Source organism: Gallus gallus, chromosome Z, assembly GCF_016699485.2.
Source record: "Gallus gallus isolate bGalGal1 chromosome Z, bGalGal1.mat.broiler.GRCg7b, whole genome shotgun sequence".
Classification (NCBI taxonomy): domain Eukaryota; kingdom Metazoa; phylum Chordata; class Aves; order Galliformes; family Phasianidae; genus Gallus; species Gallus gallus.
In genome coordinates this window covers 41,200,869-41,220,887 of record NC_052572.1, presented here as the reverse complement: position 1 = coordinate 41,220,887, position 20,019 = coordinate 41,200,869, and the positions used below count along the sequence as shown (strand labels likewise).

Here is a 20,019-nt window from a genome sequence, read left to right as displayed (position 1 = left end):
CGTAGAGCGGTGCAGGCCGGTAGGGTGAGGCACAGGCCGGCCCTCGCCCTCTTCCCGCCCTCTCAGTGCGTGCAACCCGCTGGGGATGCGCTCGGTGCCCGCGTCGTCTCCGTGTGGCGCGCGGTCCCCGTGCCTCTGCCCTCAGGGCCGCTGCGATGCCCCCGGCACCGGCACACACGAGGCAAAGCGTGCGGACAGCACGACCTTGGCGGGAGGAGCCCGGGATGGGGTGACCGGAGTGTGATCACAGCCTCTCCTCCCCGGCGCTCCCCGTGCCACGCCCCGAGGCAGATAGCAGCTCGGAGCCTCCGGGCAGGGCCCGACCCGCACCAGAGCCGCTTTCGCGGCGCAGAGCTGGGCTGAGGCAGCGCAGCCCGCGGCGCGTTTCCCCGCTGCCCGGTAGGGGGTGCTGCTGGGCCGCCTTTTGGCGGGGCGCGGGGTGTCGCGCGGGCGGGGCTGGGCGCTTCTCACCTTGGCGCCCGTTTGTGAGGAAGCTCCGCCGGTGCCTGCTCGGCTGCTGTCAGTGTGCCTTCGGCGTCGTGTTGAGCTTTGTGCTTAGGAACGGGGAAACCTCGCTCAGATGCTCAATGCCGTCCTTCTCCCTTGCCCCTGAACTACAGCTCAGAGCTAACAAAACTGTATTCCTGGATGAAAGTAAGTTAAGGACACAGCAGGGGTGGTACATTTTATCTGGTTTAAACTGCAGAGATCTGCTGACTCTCTTACATGTTGTACTTGGTCTTTAATCTTTGCTCTGAGCCTTTTTAATTTCAGCAATCCCCTTCACACTGTTTGTTTAGGTTTTCTTATGGTTTTTTTTTTTTTTTTTTTTTTTTCATAGACATACTGATGATGTGTGCTTAGAAATTTTTTTTTTTTTATTCCAAGTTTTAACAGATCCCCAGCATAAAGTTTCAGCTCGGGGCAATGTGGAGGTGCCGCAGATAAACAAGAAGAACAATTCTGCGTATTGAACTCTCAAACGAAAGTTTACTTTCCCTCTTCTCCCTGTCTACCTGTGCTCTGGTAAGACACTATTTCTTCACAGTGGAAATCATCATAGGACAGGAGAACTATTTCTTTCATTATGATGGAAACTGGAAGAATACTTTTGCTACTTGGTGACAGGTTGATTGAGCTGTCAAGATAAGGATAACAGGATGTATTTTTATGTATCATCGTGTGACACCTCTTCCAACATCTCAGCATAGCTGTGTACTCATGACTAGACAGGCAAACATCCTGAGGAAGGAATACCTCCACTGTCAGTTTCTGGCATTCAGTGTTTTGCAGTCAGCTATGGCAATAGCCTACGGTGTTAGACCTGTGATGTTTTGGGAATGTATACTCAGCTTTCAGTTTACACTGGTTATGCATACTGCCCCATGAGTACCAAGGCTGTTCCACAGACAAGCTTCAGTTTTCCTCCGGGTGCCAAAGCTAGTGAGGGATTGGCAGGGGTCCAGTAAGCAATTCAGGATGAGAATCATCAGCGACCATCTACTACTGTTTTTCTTTTTGATGAATCATTTAATCATCTTGTTTGGTTCCATTTTATAGAGGCAACAAACACTGCTTCAGTGGCAAGAAAAAGGAGCAGAACAGAACTGAACATTTCCGTGCTTTCAGAAGGAAGAAAAAAAGTCAGGAGTTTATCTTTCAAGGATGACTGCTCTTCAAGTACACCAGGTGGGATCCAATCATGCGCTGCATCTGAAGTGCACTTGAGATAAATTCAGGATAGGTTCATGCTTGGCCTCAGCTCTCACCGGATCTGTAAGTATTTAGCTAAAGTCAGAGTTTAGATACATCTCAGCTACCTGCACCATACGTCAGGAGGTAGAAATCTTAGAGACAAAGGCTTTTGCAAATTACATACAAGATACTTACAGTATATGTGTATGTAGCTTCTTTGTTATCTGTTTGCTGAAAGGAGTGGAAATGTAAAGAAAAGAGTATTTTCTCCCACAGAGCAAGCAGGTAAGGGGGAAATATTCCTGTCAATTTTACTGAGACTAGTTGTAAGTAAAAGTATTCAAGCAATGTTTGCAGTACAGGGCACGTGTACTACAGCTTGTCAGGGGCTTATTGCTGTGAAAACCATTGCAAAACATCTGCTTTGCTTTACTGGAAAAATCTGCTCACATTTCAGGAAAAATTCCAGAAGAAATGATACCAACAAGATAAAAGGAGGAAAAAAAACAAAAATACAAAAATACTTTGTATTTTCCTGTCCACCTTAAAACTAAGGCAAGTAATTAAAAAATGTCAAAGAAACTACACTTTTTTAGATTCAGGATTTTGAATAATTAAATCAAATAACCCAAACTCCTGAACAGTAGCTGGGATGTGAGGGGACACAGGTAGACAGGGTGCTTTGGCAGCTAATGATTTCAGAAAGGAAAAAAAAGGGGACAGTTAAAGCAAAATGAGTTTCCTTCACCAGTTATATAAGGACAAGTATGTAGGTTGCTCTGAAAGTAATGCCTCCTCTTTATTTCCATGGGAACAACAGCAGCTACAAAAGGTGCAACAATGCTATTTGATGAAGTAAATTCTCAGCTACAAAATGCATTTTTTTTTTTTCAGCACAGTCATCTCCATTAGCTATTCGTTTTCCCCAGCAATAAGCAAGAACCTGCATGCCATGCCTGTAAAAATCTGCATGGCTGTCTGGAATGTGTCTTGCCTTTCAAATCACTGTCTCCACTGCTGAAATGCACCACCTACCACTCACTGTGCTCACATCCACTGTCTGGTCCCCATAAACATTCAGCAAAAGTTGATGAATATCAATGGGTGCAAATTTTTCCACATGGAGGAATTCAGCGACACACCTTTGCTTTCTGTGCACTTCCACGTCAGATGCCATTGTGTCACACTGCCCCTCCACTGCCATCTGTTGCATGGCAACAACATTGGTGAGAATGTTCAACTTCTACTGTCACATCACCAACATCCACCTCTGAAATCGTAAGCCAACATAATAAAATAGGAGGCCATACTTTTGGAACATCCCTTGTAGATAGGTGGTTACCAGTATACTGAGGAAATTGATGTACTTGGTAGAAAATCTGTCTGTTAAGAAATAGGAATGAAAATTCAATTAACAGACACTTAACATGGTTGGAACAGTGAAGTTGCTTTTGCATTTATCTGAAGAACAATTATAGGGGAAGTTGATTGAGAAAGCAGTAAATGCAACAGAGAACAGTTTACCAAATGGGGGTGGGGAGAGGAAAGGGAGGGAAGAGGTTAAATAAGATCAGGGAAGTCACCCAAATGACACACAGCCATAGGTGTTAAGTATACAGATACTGAATAATTTTCTCCCTCTGATGACTGTTTGAAAATCAACTAAGGGAAGCTGTGGAAGTACTGAAATATGGAAGGTAAGGAAATATAATGCTGCTTTTCTATAAATGGAAATTAGACCAATTCTAGTAAGACACAAGCTATATATCTGGATCCCATTGTTCTCCAAATGGTGGAGCCCACAGGGAGATCCCTCCTTTGCCCTCCGTCTTTCTCAAGGAGAAAGGAAGGAGTACCTCTGCCTTTGAAGACCAAGCTTCCATTCAGTGATGCATAAGCTTTGGTGTAAGTGCTTACTTGGATCTACCCCCTTGAGAATAATTTCTGAGTATCTCAACCCAGGCTCTTGGCAATGGAATAGAAACACGCGGATACACAGGAGGAAGAGATGAATGGGATATAAATACTATTTTGCTTGATTTTGAACATCTAAGATTAGCACAGAAAATGCAGATGATTTGAAAACTCATGGAGTGAAAATATAGTGGTACAGCACATCACAGTTTCAAGAGTAAAGCTAAAAATCTGCAGCAATATTAAAAAAAAAAAAAGAAAGAGCAAAAATAAAAATAACCCAATTCTTCAGGCAGGATGCCATTGATTTTGTGTTCTGTATGCTGAATAAACAGGGGAGATACAACAGAAATCATGAGATTCATCTGCTATTTTTAATATACAGCAATGAATTTTCATCCTTAAAGTGCCCCAGTGGGGGGTAGATATGAATGTGGAATAAAGGGATGCACAGATATTCAGAATGATGAGCAGCTCAACAAAAACATGCAATCTACTGGCATTATGAAAAATATCAGGATATTATTAATTGTGGTAATTTTTTCCTGTTTCAAGAGAGAGCTCTTCTCTATTGGGAATGTAAATATCCTCACTGCAGCTTTATTAAAGGGTTTCATAAACTAAGTTTCATTAAAGGGAAGATCTGCAGCATTTCATCATGCCTCTAATGTCTCGTTTGGACAGATCTGCTCCTTGATCTAAGCTTCTGATACTTTTATATACCTGATTCAGGGAAGCATTTGTTTATTCAGAAGTAACCCTTAGTATTAACTGTAGACATAAGCGATTTTCTAAATGGGAGAGGCCTCAAAGATGTATTTAAATTCTTGCTTGGCTCTGGGGTTGCTTGCAGCCCTTTCTGGTGCTGTGAGACAAAACAACTGTCTCTATTACTGAGGTGTGAGCTGTGGACTGTCATAATTTTAGCTGGAGGTGCCCTTCACACTTATATTCTGAATACCCTTGCATACCCGGAGCCCAGAGCTAATGGAACCTAGCCTTTACTAGGTTTGTTTCCTTTTCTTTTCACCTAAGGGTGTATGAAAAAAAAAAAAAAAAAAAAAAAAGCATGCATACATATTTTTTGATTGGCTATTGAAGAAAAGTAAGTATGTATAGGTCTGTCTTGGGAGCAACTACGTGTTGAGGGAATAGCGCTGTTCTCAGGAGGAGACTTTCATTCCGTAGTGCTCTGCTCCCATGGAGTAACAGAACTGACCTCTGCTGAGCCAGATTTCCCTGCCTTGAATTCCAAATTCCCCTTCCTTGAAACCAGTAGCAAAACCCACTGGGTATATCAACCAGCATGCATGCAAAATAATTTATACCAGGTGAGTAAGATCAGGTACTTCTACTTATTGTAGCACTCATTGAAAGAGCATTTCTCCTAGTATCTCATCATATTTTGCTTCTGATCTTCTTTTTGTAATTATTTTGTCCTTTAATTTTTGTCCCTTGTGCTATAAAGTGGTTTGTGGGATATTTCTTGTGGCTGCTTTTTACTTTTCACAGCAACTCAGTATGCAAGAAGGTTTAAAAATATTCCCTTTAAAATGAATTCCAAATGAAATTCGTCTTCAGCAATTTGACTGTTGGAAATGAGTACATCGTGTTACAAGAGGAATTCTTTCTTGTTAGCTGATTAGATGGTAAAGCATTTCACACAGTCAAACTGAGTTGTGAATCTTCTTCCCATATAAGCTCTGCCACTGCTTTTCTGTGATTGCTTTGGGCAAGTCATGTTGCTTCTCAATGCCCTTTTTAACTTTTGATGTGTTTTGCCTGTAATGTCTATTTAGGTTGTAATTTCTGAGGGCCATACATTGTTAGTTTTTTTACCTTAGAGATGTTACACACATACATACCCTTCCGCTTCCTTCAGAAGAGTGAAGAGGAACCATAAGGCAGACTGCTTAAAATTGCCTATCTCAGGCTTCCTTACACTGCTGACATCAAACTTTCACAGCAGGTTTTATTCCAAAGGAAGGCAATCAATATTTCTGCTTACCTTGCATGGAGCAAATGAAAGATTTATCACAAAGAATCTGCTAATCTACATCAAATATCCTATTTTTCAGTTTTACTTCTGTCTGTGATATCCCTTTCTTATGGAATCACAAATGTGGAGAAAAAGAAGCTTAATCTATCCTTTGGTATCCTGATCTGTTGGAACCCCCCTAAAACGTATGAGGACAGATTGGAGTGAAAAGGAAGCTGTATCTTATTGGTGCTAAACTAGCATAACATTCCCGAATGGTTTTTTTCGCAACTCAAATGCAGTGGAGGATGTGGAGTCCAATCTAGAGGACAAAATTCACCCCCATTGGCAAGCTGGTGAATGCCAAAACTCTCTGCTCTCTTGAGGCACCGCCTGCGTCAGGAGGAGGTAAGGGACGTTGCTGTCAGATTAGGCTGACATCTGCTGGGGAGAGCCCCAAGGCAGGGAGGCAGTGGAGGCCCAGGCTACCAGCCCAGCTGATTGAAGGCCAACCCTGCTCTGAGGCTCAGAGCAGGCTGGGGGAACCCACCTGTGGGGTATGGGGTCCTCCTGCTGCAGAAGACTGGACCCTGGCAGCCATGCAGACAAGTTCAGGGAAGGGGGACACCTCTGCTTTTGTCTCTCCTTTTTCTCTAATTTCCCTTCCACTTGCCATCTCTTGTTCTCCTTGAAGTGTTTCTCCCTCAGCCACAGGAAACCTCACCCACTCTACCTATTTTTGCCCACTGGCATGTGGGCAGGTATACCTGCCCTGTATGCCTTAGCTCAGCACTGCATCATGGAGCAAGCACTTTTGTTCAGAGCTCTTTTTAAAGGTAATAATAATAATAATAATAATAAAAAGAGAGAGAGAGAGAAAAAAAAAAGAAAAAGAAAAAAAAGAAAGAGAAGAAAAGAAACACGCACTCTGAAGCCTGAATAGCAGTGTTTCTGTCATCTGTTGTCATGACACACAGCTGACGTGGGAACACGACAGTAAGGCTGACTGCTAGATGGGTTTAATTTTGGTGCAGAAATTTGCTAGAAGAAGCTTTCAAAAATATCTCTGGGTGGGAGGAAAACAGGTGGGTGCTGGTTGTGTGTACGTAGCAGGAGGAAATAGTTGTCAATCTTACCCAAGCATTACTCCACATCCATCAGCCCTTTGGTACCCTCTCTACTCAATGAGGGAAACAAGTGATGCTGTATCTCGTTGTTCCTCTCTCCTGCTACTTTTGGAGAAAGTGCTGGTGGAACAGAGTGCAGAGAGAGAACATAGAATGACTGAATAGCAACATGGTTGGCTTGGTCAAAGTACACATTGTTTGCTCTATCTTGGTAAAGACATCCGTACTCAGCACAGGAAGACAATGTCAGTATCATCCATTGAAGCCAAATAATGGTGAGATCCTTTCAGGAGAGACTTGTGGGCAACTGAGTCTGAAATGACAGCTAATGTTGGAGAATGGCCCTCATGGTGAGTAGTGAATGATCTGTAGGAAAACCGAGATGTAGTTTCTGTGGTTGTGGTTGTCCATCTGGGTGAGTGAGTGGACTCAGTATCATGGGTGGACTTCTCAGCACTGTGTTTTCATTTCCCATACACATCTTTGTTTCAAAAAGGTCTCATTTTTCCCCTTCAGTATCTGTAGGCAATTCATACTGGCTTCTAGATGTTCCTAAGCAGTCACAGACTTTGCTGGCTACCAAAGAACGTAGGTGTCCAGAAATATTCTCTAAAAATCACTCTGCTAACCCATTTGAAGCTCATTTTCCTCTTCTACAAACTACTCTATATTAGCACATTTCTCATCTCTTAGTCTTTGTCATCTTGACTAATGACTTTACTCATCTGTACTAGTTTACTCACTCGTTTCAATACTTTGCTAGATCACAGGAACATTTTGTGACTTAATTAAATTATCAGTTAGAGCTCAGAGGTCTTTGAATGAAAACTGTTATGTTCTGTAACAGCAGAATACTATGATTACAGTTCTGGAAAACATACTACAGTGTAGAGACTTCATTTCTCTTTCATATTTGCTGTTTGGACATTGGCAGAAGTGATGGTGGTGAGACTGGAGCTGAAGACTCCAACCTCAACTCTGAGCAAAAAGCTTGGAAAAAAAACCATTGTTTGAGACAGAGAAGATTGAAAGAAAACCATTGCAAATCATTTGTATGAACTGATAAAAGCAGGGAAGGAAGAGAAAGAGCTTTGGAGAGGAGACGTGGAGGAAGAGGACACAAGTCTGTGTGAGCAAGAGAGTAGTTCATGTTTCTTGTGAACTATAGATTCTACCTGATGTGGTCATAATCCAATGGGAAACTATAGCGTTTCCTTTAATCTCATTCTCATTGTGTCTTAACTTTGTCTGAAAATCTGATTTGACCCATATCATGGCTGTATTCTCAGTATGTCAAATGCCTCCTTTCTGCCCCCTACTAGAAGCCCCATTTGAGAAGCTTTGTTAAATGGAAAATGTATTATCAATGATTCCCTTGCATCTTTGTTGTTTGTTTGTTTGTTTGTTTCATTCCCCTCCATTTGTAATCCTCACATTCTTCTTTCTGTTTGTAGCCTCTGCTCTGTATATTCCATGACGTGCTCAAAAATTCTGAATAATTTCCACTGTGGATTCTAAAAACGATTTACCATTTCCAGAAAGCGGCAGCAACAATCAGTCTCTTATGCAGATTGCCACCTTGTTGCTACTTGCCAAACTGTCTCATATTTCTCACAGCTCACAACTGGTACACCCTGGGACTCCTGACCTTCCTTCTGGAAGTGTGCAAGCCATTACCGTATACATTTATGCTGGCTGAAGTAGCTGTTGATTTTATGTAGGCTAGGAGGTGTTGACCCAGCTCCTTACCAAACTCCCCCTTCTACTTAGTCCAGGACACATCCATCTGGTTCAGCCATCAGAAGATGCGTTTGCTGTTCAGTGACAACTTTGAAAGGAAGTCTATGCTTGGTGGGTGACTTTGGAGCTATTGGGTAAAACTTCAACTAGCTACAGCATGTCCATGATACCCTCCTTCTTGCACATGGAGTGGTGGCAGGGGAAAAAATGGAGAATGAGAATTCTTTTCCTGTTGTCCTGTCACAGTTTTTCCTTTCCCTTTCCCTTTCTTTTCCTTTTTTTTCTCTTTTTTTTCCTTTTCCTTTTCTATCACTTAAATTCCAGGGCACTGGGAAAAAAATTAGTTTGAGGTTTGACAATGCGGAAATAATTATATGAGAAAATATAAGCGTTGGCTTTAGTGGAAATCTAGCTTACTATGCTAAACAAAGACATTCATTTTCCCTTCCTCCTAGTTCTCACACTTCAAATAATTTTTTCTAGCCACCTTGAAAGGGCAGCTTTTGCAGTAGCATTCTTCCTACATAAACAGCCCTTTATTTATATAAACATCTCTGTCTTTAGTTGAAAGGTTGCTTTCCAGCGTGCAAATAGCAGCTATGCCCTTTCAGGCAGAATACCCTAAACAAGAAATGTCTCAATTACACTTTAAAAAATTGTGTTTTCTTTGTAGACTCTCCTCTCCTCTGCCTGCTCCAGACTGAAGGTAAAATGACTGCATGTCTGAAGACAGCAGATGTCTCAGAGATGTAAATGTTCAGCACTCCTGAATCAAAGCCACAGCATAACTGAATACACTACTGTATAAAGAAAATATTGACTGTCTTTGTATTTGTTTGCTTTCTGTGTAGGGGTAGAAAATACTAGTAATGTTTAAACACCTCTTTAGAGTCATTACAAGATATTGTGCAAATATAGTAAATTTTCCCCAGTAAGCAGGCATGAAATATACATTTGCTTATCAGAACGAAACAGTTCCAGGGGAGGCCTTGATGTCTGTCAGGTGAATCATCTAATCTTCAGTTTTAATATATTGAACTGGGTAAATAAGTCACTTTTTAGAGGTGTCTAAATATACATTTCCCCGAGAGAGCTTTTTCACTCTCTAGAGTAAGCAAATCATGCTTATATAAAGATTTTTTTTTTCTTATTTAAAAGGTGTGGTTACCTGAGTAAATAGTTGCAGCATAAGTACTTACTGTACGTACCAAACATACTTGATTACATGCATTTGTCTCTGTAATAATACCTATTGCCAAGCTACATCAGCTGCTCAGGATTTAATAATCAGTTGTAAGATATTTCCCCCTCCCACTTAGGAAAGAAAGCAAAGGAAAAAGAATCCAGATACAAATTTCACAATCAGCAAAATTGCCATACCTCTTAGGAATTTTAAAGGTATAACATAACCTGACAAAAAACAGGAAATTAAAATGCAAAACCAGTGCTGTGTCCTTAACTCACCCTTTTGTGCTTTTTCTTATTACCATGCAGAAGAACACAGCCATTTCTTCTGTGAATCTTTGCAACACTATGCTTCCCTGATGAATTTTCAAAATGACTTATTCTTGCTGTTAGTTATCTCCAGAACTGTTATGGTAGGTCATCTAGTACATCACTTCCAAAGTGCAATTAATCCCTACTGCACATTTACAAGGGCTTATCCTGCCTAATGTAAGTGTCCTGTGTGACCTTCTTTTTCTCTTTGCTTCACTACTGAGTTATTTTTAGGGCTTGAAATATATATTTTTAATCAGTTTTAATCAGGATTTTTCTCCTGATTTCTTTAATTTTGTAACATAAACAGGTGTTTGGTCTTTCCTTTCAGTTGCTTAGTATCCTTCACTGTATTTTCTTCTCTTCTGCCAAAACAGTATCTGGGAGTATTGTCCTCCTCCTCATCTGTTTGGGGCTTAGCTTCTCAGCTCCCTTTTGCATGTGAGTCCTTGGCATCTAGCTCCCTCTCACAGGGCTGTTCTTCACTGCTGTATTGGGAGTGCTATGTCCTCTGTTTGTCAGCCTGGCCAGGCTCCCTCAATTTCCAGCCCCAAAAGCTTTAATGTTGAAGCACTGCCAAAATTTATTTAGGAAGTGTTTTAAAGCTAGGTGCTGTCCTTCTCTTCTTGCCTTTCTTTGCAACTCCCACCTTGAGGATTTTGCCTGAATTTGAAAACCATCTTGAAGACTTCAGTAGAAAGTGCATGTCTCAGGTTCTTATCCCATTTTATTTTCTCTGAAAACCACCCAGACCATTTGGCCTTTGTAGTTTCTCCCTGAGGCAGGGCATCTAAATTACACCAAGCCTCATTCACCAGGGTGCCTGATGAGCACTGTCTGACATTGCTCCTGCCTGATCTGGGCTCTTCACAGGAAACAAATGAGATTCATTTTGGCTGTGACTTGTGCTAATAATGTATCTATACAGAAATTACTAGGGGATGCTATGGTTTGCATGTACTGAGCTAGATGCAGATGCCCTGGAAAGATCATGCATGGCAGAGTCTCACATTGTCATGTAAGAGCTAGATTATAAGAGTTTTTGTTTTGCTCATTTTGTTTTGTAGCCACTTGGCTGGGTCAGGTTTTCTCAATTAAGCACGTGATTCACCAGTCCTCTCTGTGTTCTCAGTGGTTTTCTTTCCTAACATTTAACTTTTGCTAATGCGAGGAGGGAGAATACCTATCTGCAGAACTTTTATTTTCACTCATGGGATTTGTACAATAATTAATGTGTGAGAAGCACTAGTGGGAACTTATTTATTAAAGGTAAGTAGCAGTATGACTTCGTACAGCCTATTGCCAAGAAACAGATGATAGCACATTGCTGTATTATCTACTCTGCTGTTATGAATCTGGGAATAAACTACAACATCTTCTAACAGCCTTTAGCATTTCCTTTGTTTTATTTCCCTTACCTTTAACCATAATGCAAAGGAAGGAACTGCTTGTTAGCTTTGCCTAGTGTATTGTTCATAGCAATTCTGCACAGTTTTGCTGGCATCCAGAGGATTGAAACAGGCACAGACTGTTTTTGGAGGCTGAGTTAGAGTGGAATAAAGCTCTCATCCCAGATTTTGTCTGATTCTGAAAGGAAGTAGCTGGTGATCCTCTGCTGGTTTATATGCAAAGGATTTTTTTGCTTGAACTCCTTGATTGCATTGATAGTACAAATATTTACATGATAAGTACAAACATTTATATTGTTATTAGTAGTAGTATGAGAAAAGAAAAGCAAATGAACTGTTACCTTTTTTACTTAGAGACCAGGAGATCTTTTATTCTGTTTGTATAGGTCTTGCATCATTTGCTGGTCAATTATGAGCATTTCCTTCATTGTCTACTCATTGTGAAGAATAGCAGTGCCCCATTCTGCAGGTGAGTAAACCAAAGACAGAGACTGTACCTATCTGCCTAGCGTTCAGGTAACCAAAACAGGGGCCATGGCTACTTTCTCTGGGACAGCAACAGGGCAGGACAAAATTAATTTAAATGAGCCGGTGCAAGAGAGCACCACTGGAGGGAATATCATCTTCCAATGATGTCTGCTTGCTCCCATGCTGTGATAAGGATTTAGTCTGTGAAGGGACAGGACCTTCAGAAAAGTTAATTAAATACACTTCAAAAGGCATTGCTTAAATTGCATTACCTCACTGTGGTGACATTTTTATTTTGATTTCAGATAGGCTTAATTCTGTTTCTTTTAATTCACTTTGGAATGTAATGTGGTTTACCTGATCTAATTTAAATTCACACCTTCAATTAGCTCAGCTTGAGTTTCCTCAGCATCCCCACGTAGATAGGACCTAATTTTGTTTTCCAGGTTCTGAAGCCGTACTCCATCTTCTCAGCACCACTGGAACACCTCTTCACTTGTGCACTTCACAAATTGCTGCATGCCCTGCCATCACAGAGTTAATTTAACCAGCTGTTAAAATGACTGTTATATTAGTATTTTTCACCTATGTGGTATTACTTAAAAAGCTGATGATTAAAAAGAAGGTGAAAGAACAGGCTGAAATAGTAATTCACAGTGCAAAAATGATGAAGTGATGAAGAAATTATAGCTTGTGAAGCCCAAAAAAGCCAATCAGACCACCTACTGGACTTGTGACAGTTTCATTAAGATGAGAGACTGAAGAGAGAGAAAGATGATTGGGTTTTAAAAATTGGTCTCCTGACATGGGGGATGCGGAGAAGCTGGGTTTGCACGTGGTGGCAGTGCTCTCCTGCACTGCTGGCAGCCCTGGCTGTCCCAGATGCTGCTTCTGCCTGCAGAAGATGGAGGGGGAGTGTGAGCTCTGGGGCTCATTTTCTGCCTAATATTTTCTTAATTCATTTTAAATACTCCTCCTCTGCACTCATGGAGCTCTGCTATTTTACAGCTTTTATTATTGTATAAAGTTTCTCTTTGAAAAGAAAGAGAAGAAAGGAGGCACTGGAAATGGCTGAACATGTTTCTATTTCAGAACGGTGGGAGCCTCTGTTATTCAGTGTCCCTTGAGATTACGGATAGATGGTGGAGAAGATGTGAATGAGACCATATTTGATAGTTCATTTCTGGCTGGCACAGCACTGCCACTCATGGACCATCTCCCTCCCTTCCTCCCTCCCTTCTTTCCTTCCTTCCTTGGTTCGTTCATTCCTTCCTTGCTTCCTTCCTTCCTCTCAACTCTGTCACCATCTGTAGTGTTTCTTTGCAGTATGTTGCAACACAGACCTACTGGTCCTACTGCAGATGTCGGAAGTTAGTGTATAGTTTTATTGTTATCTGTAGAACAGCAGTGGGAACATGGCTTTGTCAACTCAGTTTTGTTGTGGTTCCATAGCATTAACTGCCTTTCTCAAAGCTTCTGTCTGAATTCCTATGGCATACCAAGAACCTCATCTTTTGTTCATGTTATGAAAGGAATGTGTGGTTTTTCTGGTGGTGTGGAAGAACTTGACAGTGTGAACAAAACAAGGATTTTGACAGAAAAAAAACAAGTTTTCTTTTGTCCAAGAAAACGCAAGGCGCTGTTGACCAGATTTTTGCTGACCTCTAATGGTCAACATGGAGTGAATTTCCATAATAAAGCATTAATGAGTGTGGACAAGATTAGCACTAGAGTTGTCTCTGCTGCAATAGCATAGGCACATTCTTGGCTTAACAAAATAAAATGTGGGAGACTGAGCAGCTGCTCCTTCACTGCACAGTGCACCATGGTTGAAAGAACTGTGTAATCAAAGGAAAATAATGATGTCACTGGGAAAAGAAAAAACAGAAAGTCCAATATGACCATGTTTAAGTACAGGATGGAAATAAGACATCCTCAAAAATTAGAATCTGTAAGCTTCGTTATAGAAGAAGTAGGAAAGGGAAAACAAATTGTTTTTAAAATGCAGTTTGACTTGTTCCTGAGAAGAAGGTGAGGTTACTCTCAAGGCTGAGTGACATAGGACAGACAGCTCTTTATATACTCATACTTGGAGTATATTATGCGTCACATGAATTCATAGTTAATTATAGGCCTAGGTGTTAATTTGGGCCAAAGTACAGAAATCATCTTTCTTCAGATGACCCACAATAAAAAGTGAGGTTAATGTGGTTTCTATGACTAGCTGGGGCTGGTTGTTCAGCAGCAGGTGTTGTTCATGGATTTATGTATCAGCAGAGATAAGCCTCACTGTTTTTACAGTTCAGTGAACCCGATCAGCCCAAACTCAGCAACAAAAAAAGACTGTGAAATAACTTGTATCCTCTATTAGAGACAAACAAGCAAGAACAACACCACTTAAGGAAGCAGCATAAATATTGAATGCATAGAGAAATATGGTCCTTTCTGACAGAAATGATGTTGGTTTTAATTTGTGTTTATGGCACCTAAAGTAATGGGCACATGAAATATGCATGGACAGAGAGAATCAGGAGAAAATTCCCCATGGAAACTAACCACAGTCTGGACTCAGACCACACCTGGACTCAGACCAAAACTTGCAATGGGAAAAGTGTAACCATGAAAAAGAGATCTCTTGTAGGAGGACAAAATAATAAACACTAAGAAAACATAGTGTATACCTTTCTCTGGTGCCAGTTGCACTACTGGAAAATCAAAGCACTGTTTAGGAAACAATCTCAGATTTTAAAATTGCTGAGCGAAACAAGACAGTCTTTAACATTTGACATAATGGATCAAAATATTCTTGGAGGGAAAGATGCTTCTTGTACTTAAGAAGTTGTGTTTAAAATACCCGAATCCCTCTTTCAGGACAAATTCAAGTCAGTTTCCTCCTAAATTTAAAGGTAATATATCACAGAATCATAGAATGGCTTGGGTTGGAAGGGACCTCAAGGACCATGTATGATCAGATTAAAATAAGAATGTAGTCCATCCTCCTGAATCTTTACGTAGAAAGTTAAGTTCAGTTTAGACAGAACTTTAACATGTCAGCTATGTAACAAAAGTATCTTAATGGCTTAAAAATAAACCAGAAAAATCTGACTTATGGGAAAGGTCCTGAAAAATTCTGAAGTATCATTAACAATTTTTATACATTGAGTATATCTTTGGCATGAGCTGTAACATCAGCATTTTTCTCCTATGGTAAAGTAAGGACTAAAATGATTTCAGCTTTCATAGCTGAAATTAGCTTCTAAAATTTTGTACAAGCAATCTACAGAGGCATTAATGTGTCTGAATATGATAAGTAGGGCTATGAAGTTGTACATTTTTTGATTGAGTTACTGGATGATAGTGTCCCAAACCAGTCAATCAGACTGATTACAGGAATTTCTATCCTGAAACAACACTGCAAACATTTTTGATTGAACGTGAGCATAAAATCTTATTTTACCCAAAGTAGCACATTTCATTTTCACCCCAGGAAGCAAAGGACTAGCTTTGTTTGCAAGGGCTGAAATGGAATGGGTTACAGGTGTTATGTGATTGAATTTAAAATGTGGATTTTTCTAAAAGGATGTTTCCGCAGAATTGGAATGATACCACAGATTTCATACTAGAATCTCTATATATCATAACAAGGCTGCTGTACTTTCTCTTTAACAACAGCCCAAAGCCATGTGGCTAAAACACAGTAGTAGATGTGCGACCCAGACATTAAAACAACATCTCCAAGGGCAGTGTCTTATCCATCAACATCAACATGTTACAGTTATGCATCATGGAAAGACTGAACTGAAAATCATTAGTCCAAAAAGAGTTGAAATACTTTAGATAGGTAACAGCTATAGTAAAGAGAAAAAAATCCCCCACTGAAGAAATTCAGAGAAAAACTTTCCAAAGGTAAGAACAGCCAAGGAGTAGATACCCTGGTTATGCAGTATCTGCCACTGGGGTGTCAGAAGAGTGCAACTTCTGTCACACGTGACTATGGCATAACCAATTCTGTGGACCTACTAGTCCCTTCCTACATTTCACTAGTTCAGAGAGCTAAAGAAATGACCCTGCTTCGTGATGGTTCTTGGAAGGCAGAGGAAACCAGCAGCAATGCTCAGTGGTGCCTCAGGCAGTTTGAGATGCACTGGAGAGGTAGGGTATGCTGTGAAGAAGCCCTCCTATTTCAGAGCTGATGGAAAACTAACATAAACAAATAACAAATCTTTGCTCATATGTGAACTTTTGACTGAATTTCCTATTCAGATTACTTTTAAGCAAAATTCAGCATAAATGCAAGCATGCCAAAGTACTAGTAAAAAATTACAAGCCCATCAGCTGTTCTTCAGGAAGGTCCGTTGGCTATGAGCACAGATCAGACCTTACTATGTAAAGCATGTAGCATGTGGGAATATATCTGGTAATATTTCTTGGTCTGAGAAGTTAAACAGCTAGATTGTGTTTGAAAATGTGGGAAACCTAACACTCTTCCCCAGTACATAGTACTGTAATTTATGTTGCACTGTGCTCTGCAGGAATCCTGAGCATAAACCAGAGCAAGAGAATTGTTGCTTAGCAAATCCCAGGTTGACAGTAAACCTAACAAAACTAAGTGACTGAAAGACAAAGCACAGCTATCACTACAGTATGTCGTCTGTTTTTAAAAGAAACCACCTTGGTATCTTCCAGGGCTCCTGCTTTCTGCTCAGTTGTGTAGGAATATATAAGGGTGCCCTCCAGATAAATGACTACATCTCACTGCCTTAAATGCTTCTTATTAATAGCAGAGCCAATGATGAGCTTACAGAAATATTTCCAAATGTAATGGGGCTGAGTTTGGACTAGGATTGTATTTTGAAAAGATAAGTGGGAGAACCAATACAACTATCAAGGAGGCCTGCTTCTGACATACAGATTTTCAAATAGAATCATATCCTCAGTAGGAATAAAGAACACAGAGAAACCTGTGAGGAGTGATGATTGCTGAAGCTTTTGTCTATTTCATTTGTCTGGAGTAATCCTGCCAAGGAAGAATATGATCCTGGTGGGCACGGATTTGTTATGAGATACCCAAGGTTTCTTAAAGATACCTGGAGAATTTTCCCCTTTCTTGCACAAAAGGAAAGACAGCACAGTGGATGCAGTACTGTGAATAAGCATCCGCTCTGCTAGGAGGATCTGAGGCCTACAAATTCTTGAACAAGTATTAACAGGTCCACAACCCTTGTGGTGTTAAAAACAAGACTGCACACAATTTGCTAATATACTTGTTTGGAACAGCTGCTTACATTGTGCTTCAGCTGAATGCTTTTCAGATAGGGCAAAGAAGTAAAACAAATCAGAATTGTAAAAAGACCCATTTTGTAAAATAGCCCCAGTTGTATAATACTCTAAAATAAGTAGGTCTTTCTTTCTTTCTTTCTTCCTTTTTTTTTTTTTTTTTGGATAATTCACACTGATTAGTTGAGTGTTGATCAGAAACTCTGGTCTTCATGGAAGAAATGACTTTTTCGTTACAGTGGGGAGGCAGAATTTCCTGGAACATGGGCAGGCCAAGAGCTAAAATCCCCAATGAGTATTATTAAGGACATTGTTATGCAAATATAATACACGTTTGAGATCTTTGGAGGAGGGATTTTCCTGCCACAGGAGACAGCGGTATTGTAAGATTTATTTTAATAAAAACATGCCCAACTGTATTTGTTTAGACAGTTTTCTTTGCTCTTCTACAAAGCAGAAGTTTCAGAATATGGTTTTTTTTTTTTTTTTTTTTTTTTTTTTTTTTTTTGAGAAAGCCCATGTGGAATTTGCAATGAAAATATGTGTTTTAAAATTTTGGCATTTTCATATTTTATTACTCTGAAATACTGAAATACCAATTTTGAAATGCAAGATTTCAATTCCATATGTTTGTTCAACCCATTTTTTTTCTGAAACATTTCTTCTACCAGTAATGTCCAAAAAATGTCAGAACTTTCCCCTAAAATTCAAGATGTCCATGTGATTCCATTCTCACTGGGGAAGTGTTTCAATGGAAAGTACTAGTCACTGTTGGAGTTCATTAAAAACATTCTTTCCTCTGACTTTAACTCCTCAGTACTTGCCAGGATGAACATTTTTCTGCATTATATATCTTTTTCATCATACACTAGAGCCTACACAGTTTCAGCTCTAATTGTGTGCAGAGAAAGCTGAAAATGGAAATGCTTCTGAAGTCTGCTGAAGTTCTGGAAATCAACAGGGAAGGATGACCTTTTGCATGTGGGATGGATGTATCACATAGTAATTTCAGGTCAGTGCCAACTCCAGCATGGGTTTGTTTTACTTTATTTTTTTTCTGCACAATCACTGGCCATGATCTGGACCAAAGCTGCCAAATATTTTTCCAAAACAGGCCCAAGTGGCATACGCATGGTCTGGCCATGCCTCCGTGCAATTGCAAGGATGTGAGGTGTACACACTGCCAATTTGAGCAGGCCTGCTGCCTGGAAACTTGCCTGGCATTGGTAGCTTATGATTATCAACTATTTATCATATCATCAGAGGATAAAGTGAAGGATAATTGACATCTTCCGTAGCAGAGCCCAGCAATGTGGGCTATTAGATGGTCTCTGAGAGAGTGTCTCAGGCACTTGGAAGAGAGGAACTTCTCAGCTATGCATTGTCTTATTTATTAAAAGACCCACTTGCCTACAGAAGGCTGCCAGGCTGTGAGAGGATGGTTGCCATGCATCCTGCAGATCAGAAAGGGAGCACACCAGCCAGGTAAACCACCCTCACCAGACAAGTAGTGCAGGCACAGACAGGTCTGTGGACAAGCACCTTAAATACTTTAGCTGTTTTCTGGCACAGAAGGGAAAACAGGAGGGGAAGGGACAGTGCTAGGACACAAAATATGTTGTATTGAGCTGAGCTGGAAAGCCACTGCAACTCCTATAGAATGGGTGCTGCCACCAGATCTGGCTTCTGGCTGGGCAAAAAATATCAGAAGAGTTTTCTGGGATTGTTGTGGTGTGACAATATTTTTGATCTTGGATAAATCAGCGGTCATGAAAAATCCATGTTCATGAAAATCCATGGTCATGAAAATCCAGTTAGAATGTTAGTTTTAAGTTTGGATTGCTCATATTCTACCTCGGGTAGTTCATTTCATCTTTTCCTTCATCCAGCCAGGCTTCTACAACAAGATACTTAAAAACAAATCTTTCTGTATGTAAAGATATAAGGATGGGAGTGTCAGGAAATGCTTAGTTCCAGCTGGCTAATTCATTTATCAGGCACTCAGATGGTTTATTTGTGAAAAAGAGTGACACCAGTGTCCACACTGGAGTGAAGAGGGGAATAATACTGAGTGCTTGGACATGCAAAATTGTAAAAATTAAAATGAGTAAAACAAAGAAGAAAAATATGATCATTTTTACATTACAACAGCTATGCAAATGTCTCTGCTAGCTAAGGGCTGGAGCTCCCTTTGGCTCTTCAAGATCAGGTTGCATATTGACTGCTATCAGGAATAGCCAGCAGGTACAAATATCAGCAGGTACACAGTCTTATGATTATGGAAAATGTCTTGGCTTTAATGAGTACGTTTGAAGGCTATTTCAGTGGTGGGGTAACTGTAACGTGGAACATAAAGGGATAGAGATCTGTCCATTGGATTATAACTCCAGAGACCTAACATACAGACAGTTATTCTGAGTGGTTCTACAAAGCTAAGAAGAAATTAAAAACTCAGCTGAATATATGTTATTCATGGCCAGTGTTAGGGGAAGTTCAGCAAGGGGTGAGAGAGTTCTCTCATTTCTAACAAAAGGCTCCTGCTGTCCATCTGGGCATGAATCTTCTTAAATGTCAGCTACACTTTGGGAGGGCTTGCACCGCTGGGCCAGAGCTTTGCATGAAAGTGGCCTGGTTTTGTTTTCTTGTTGACCTCCAGTGCAGTTATGTGTGTCTTTGTTTCCTTTTGAAACACTTCTCATAGTGTTAGAATTGAACTGTTTAAAAAAAAGTTGTTCATGGTTTTTTGTTTTTTTTTTTCCCCATGGAGATAGATGTAAATATTAAAAGCAGGCACAGATAAAATAATAAACATTCAAAACAGAGAACTTTGAATTATGCTTTGTTTTGGAATAGATTCCTCCAACATGCGTGGATTCAGAGATATATGAGTTTCCCTTGGTACTGAAAACCAGCG

General features: G+C 40.4%; 1 protein-coding gene and 1 long non-coding RNA gene across 28 annotated transcripts in view; one reads left to right on the top strand and one right to left on the bottom strand.

Moving 5' to 3' along the window:
* Positions 1-498: 498 nt before the first annotated feature.
* Positions 499-20,019, top strand: part of LOC124417557 — a 46,452-nt gene continuing 26,931 nt past the window's right edge. For 2 of the 27 annotated variants that reach the window (XR_006932537.1, XR_006932536.1), the window contains exons 1-4: positions 499-654; positions 889-1,026; positions 1,561-1,776; positions 11,747-11,829. Coding sequence is in view for 7 of the 27 variants with exons in the window: in XM_046905948.1 (XP_046761904.1) it covers positions 8,520-8,565; positions 9,128-9,160; positions 9,949-10,052; positions 11,747-11,829 (266 nt within the window). In the remaining 20 variants the exon portion in view is untranslated. The other 25 variants (XM_046905950.1, XM_046905944.1, XR_006932541.1 and 22 more) reach the window with 22 other exon arrangements.
* LOC121108596 lies at positions 1,510-2,898 on the bottom strand. Its single transcript, XR_005843227.1, has 2 exons — positions 2,838-2,898; positions 1,510-1,774 (listed from the first exon to the last, which is right to left on the bottom strand). It is a non-coding gene; the product is annotated as an uncharacterized LOC121108596 (long non-coding RNA).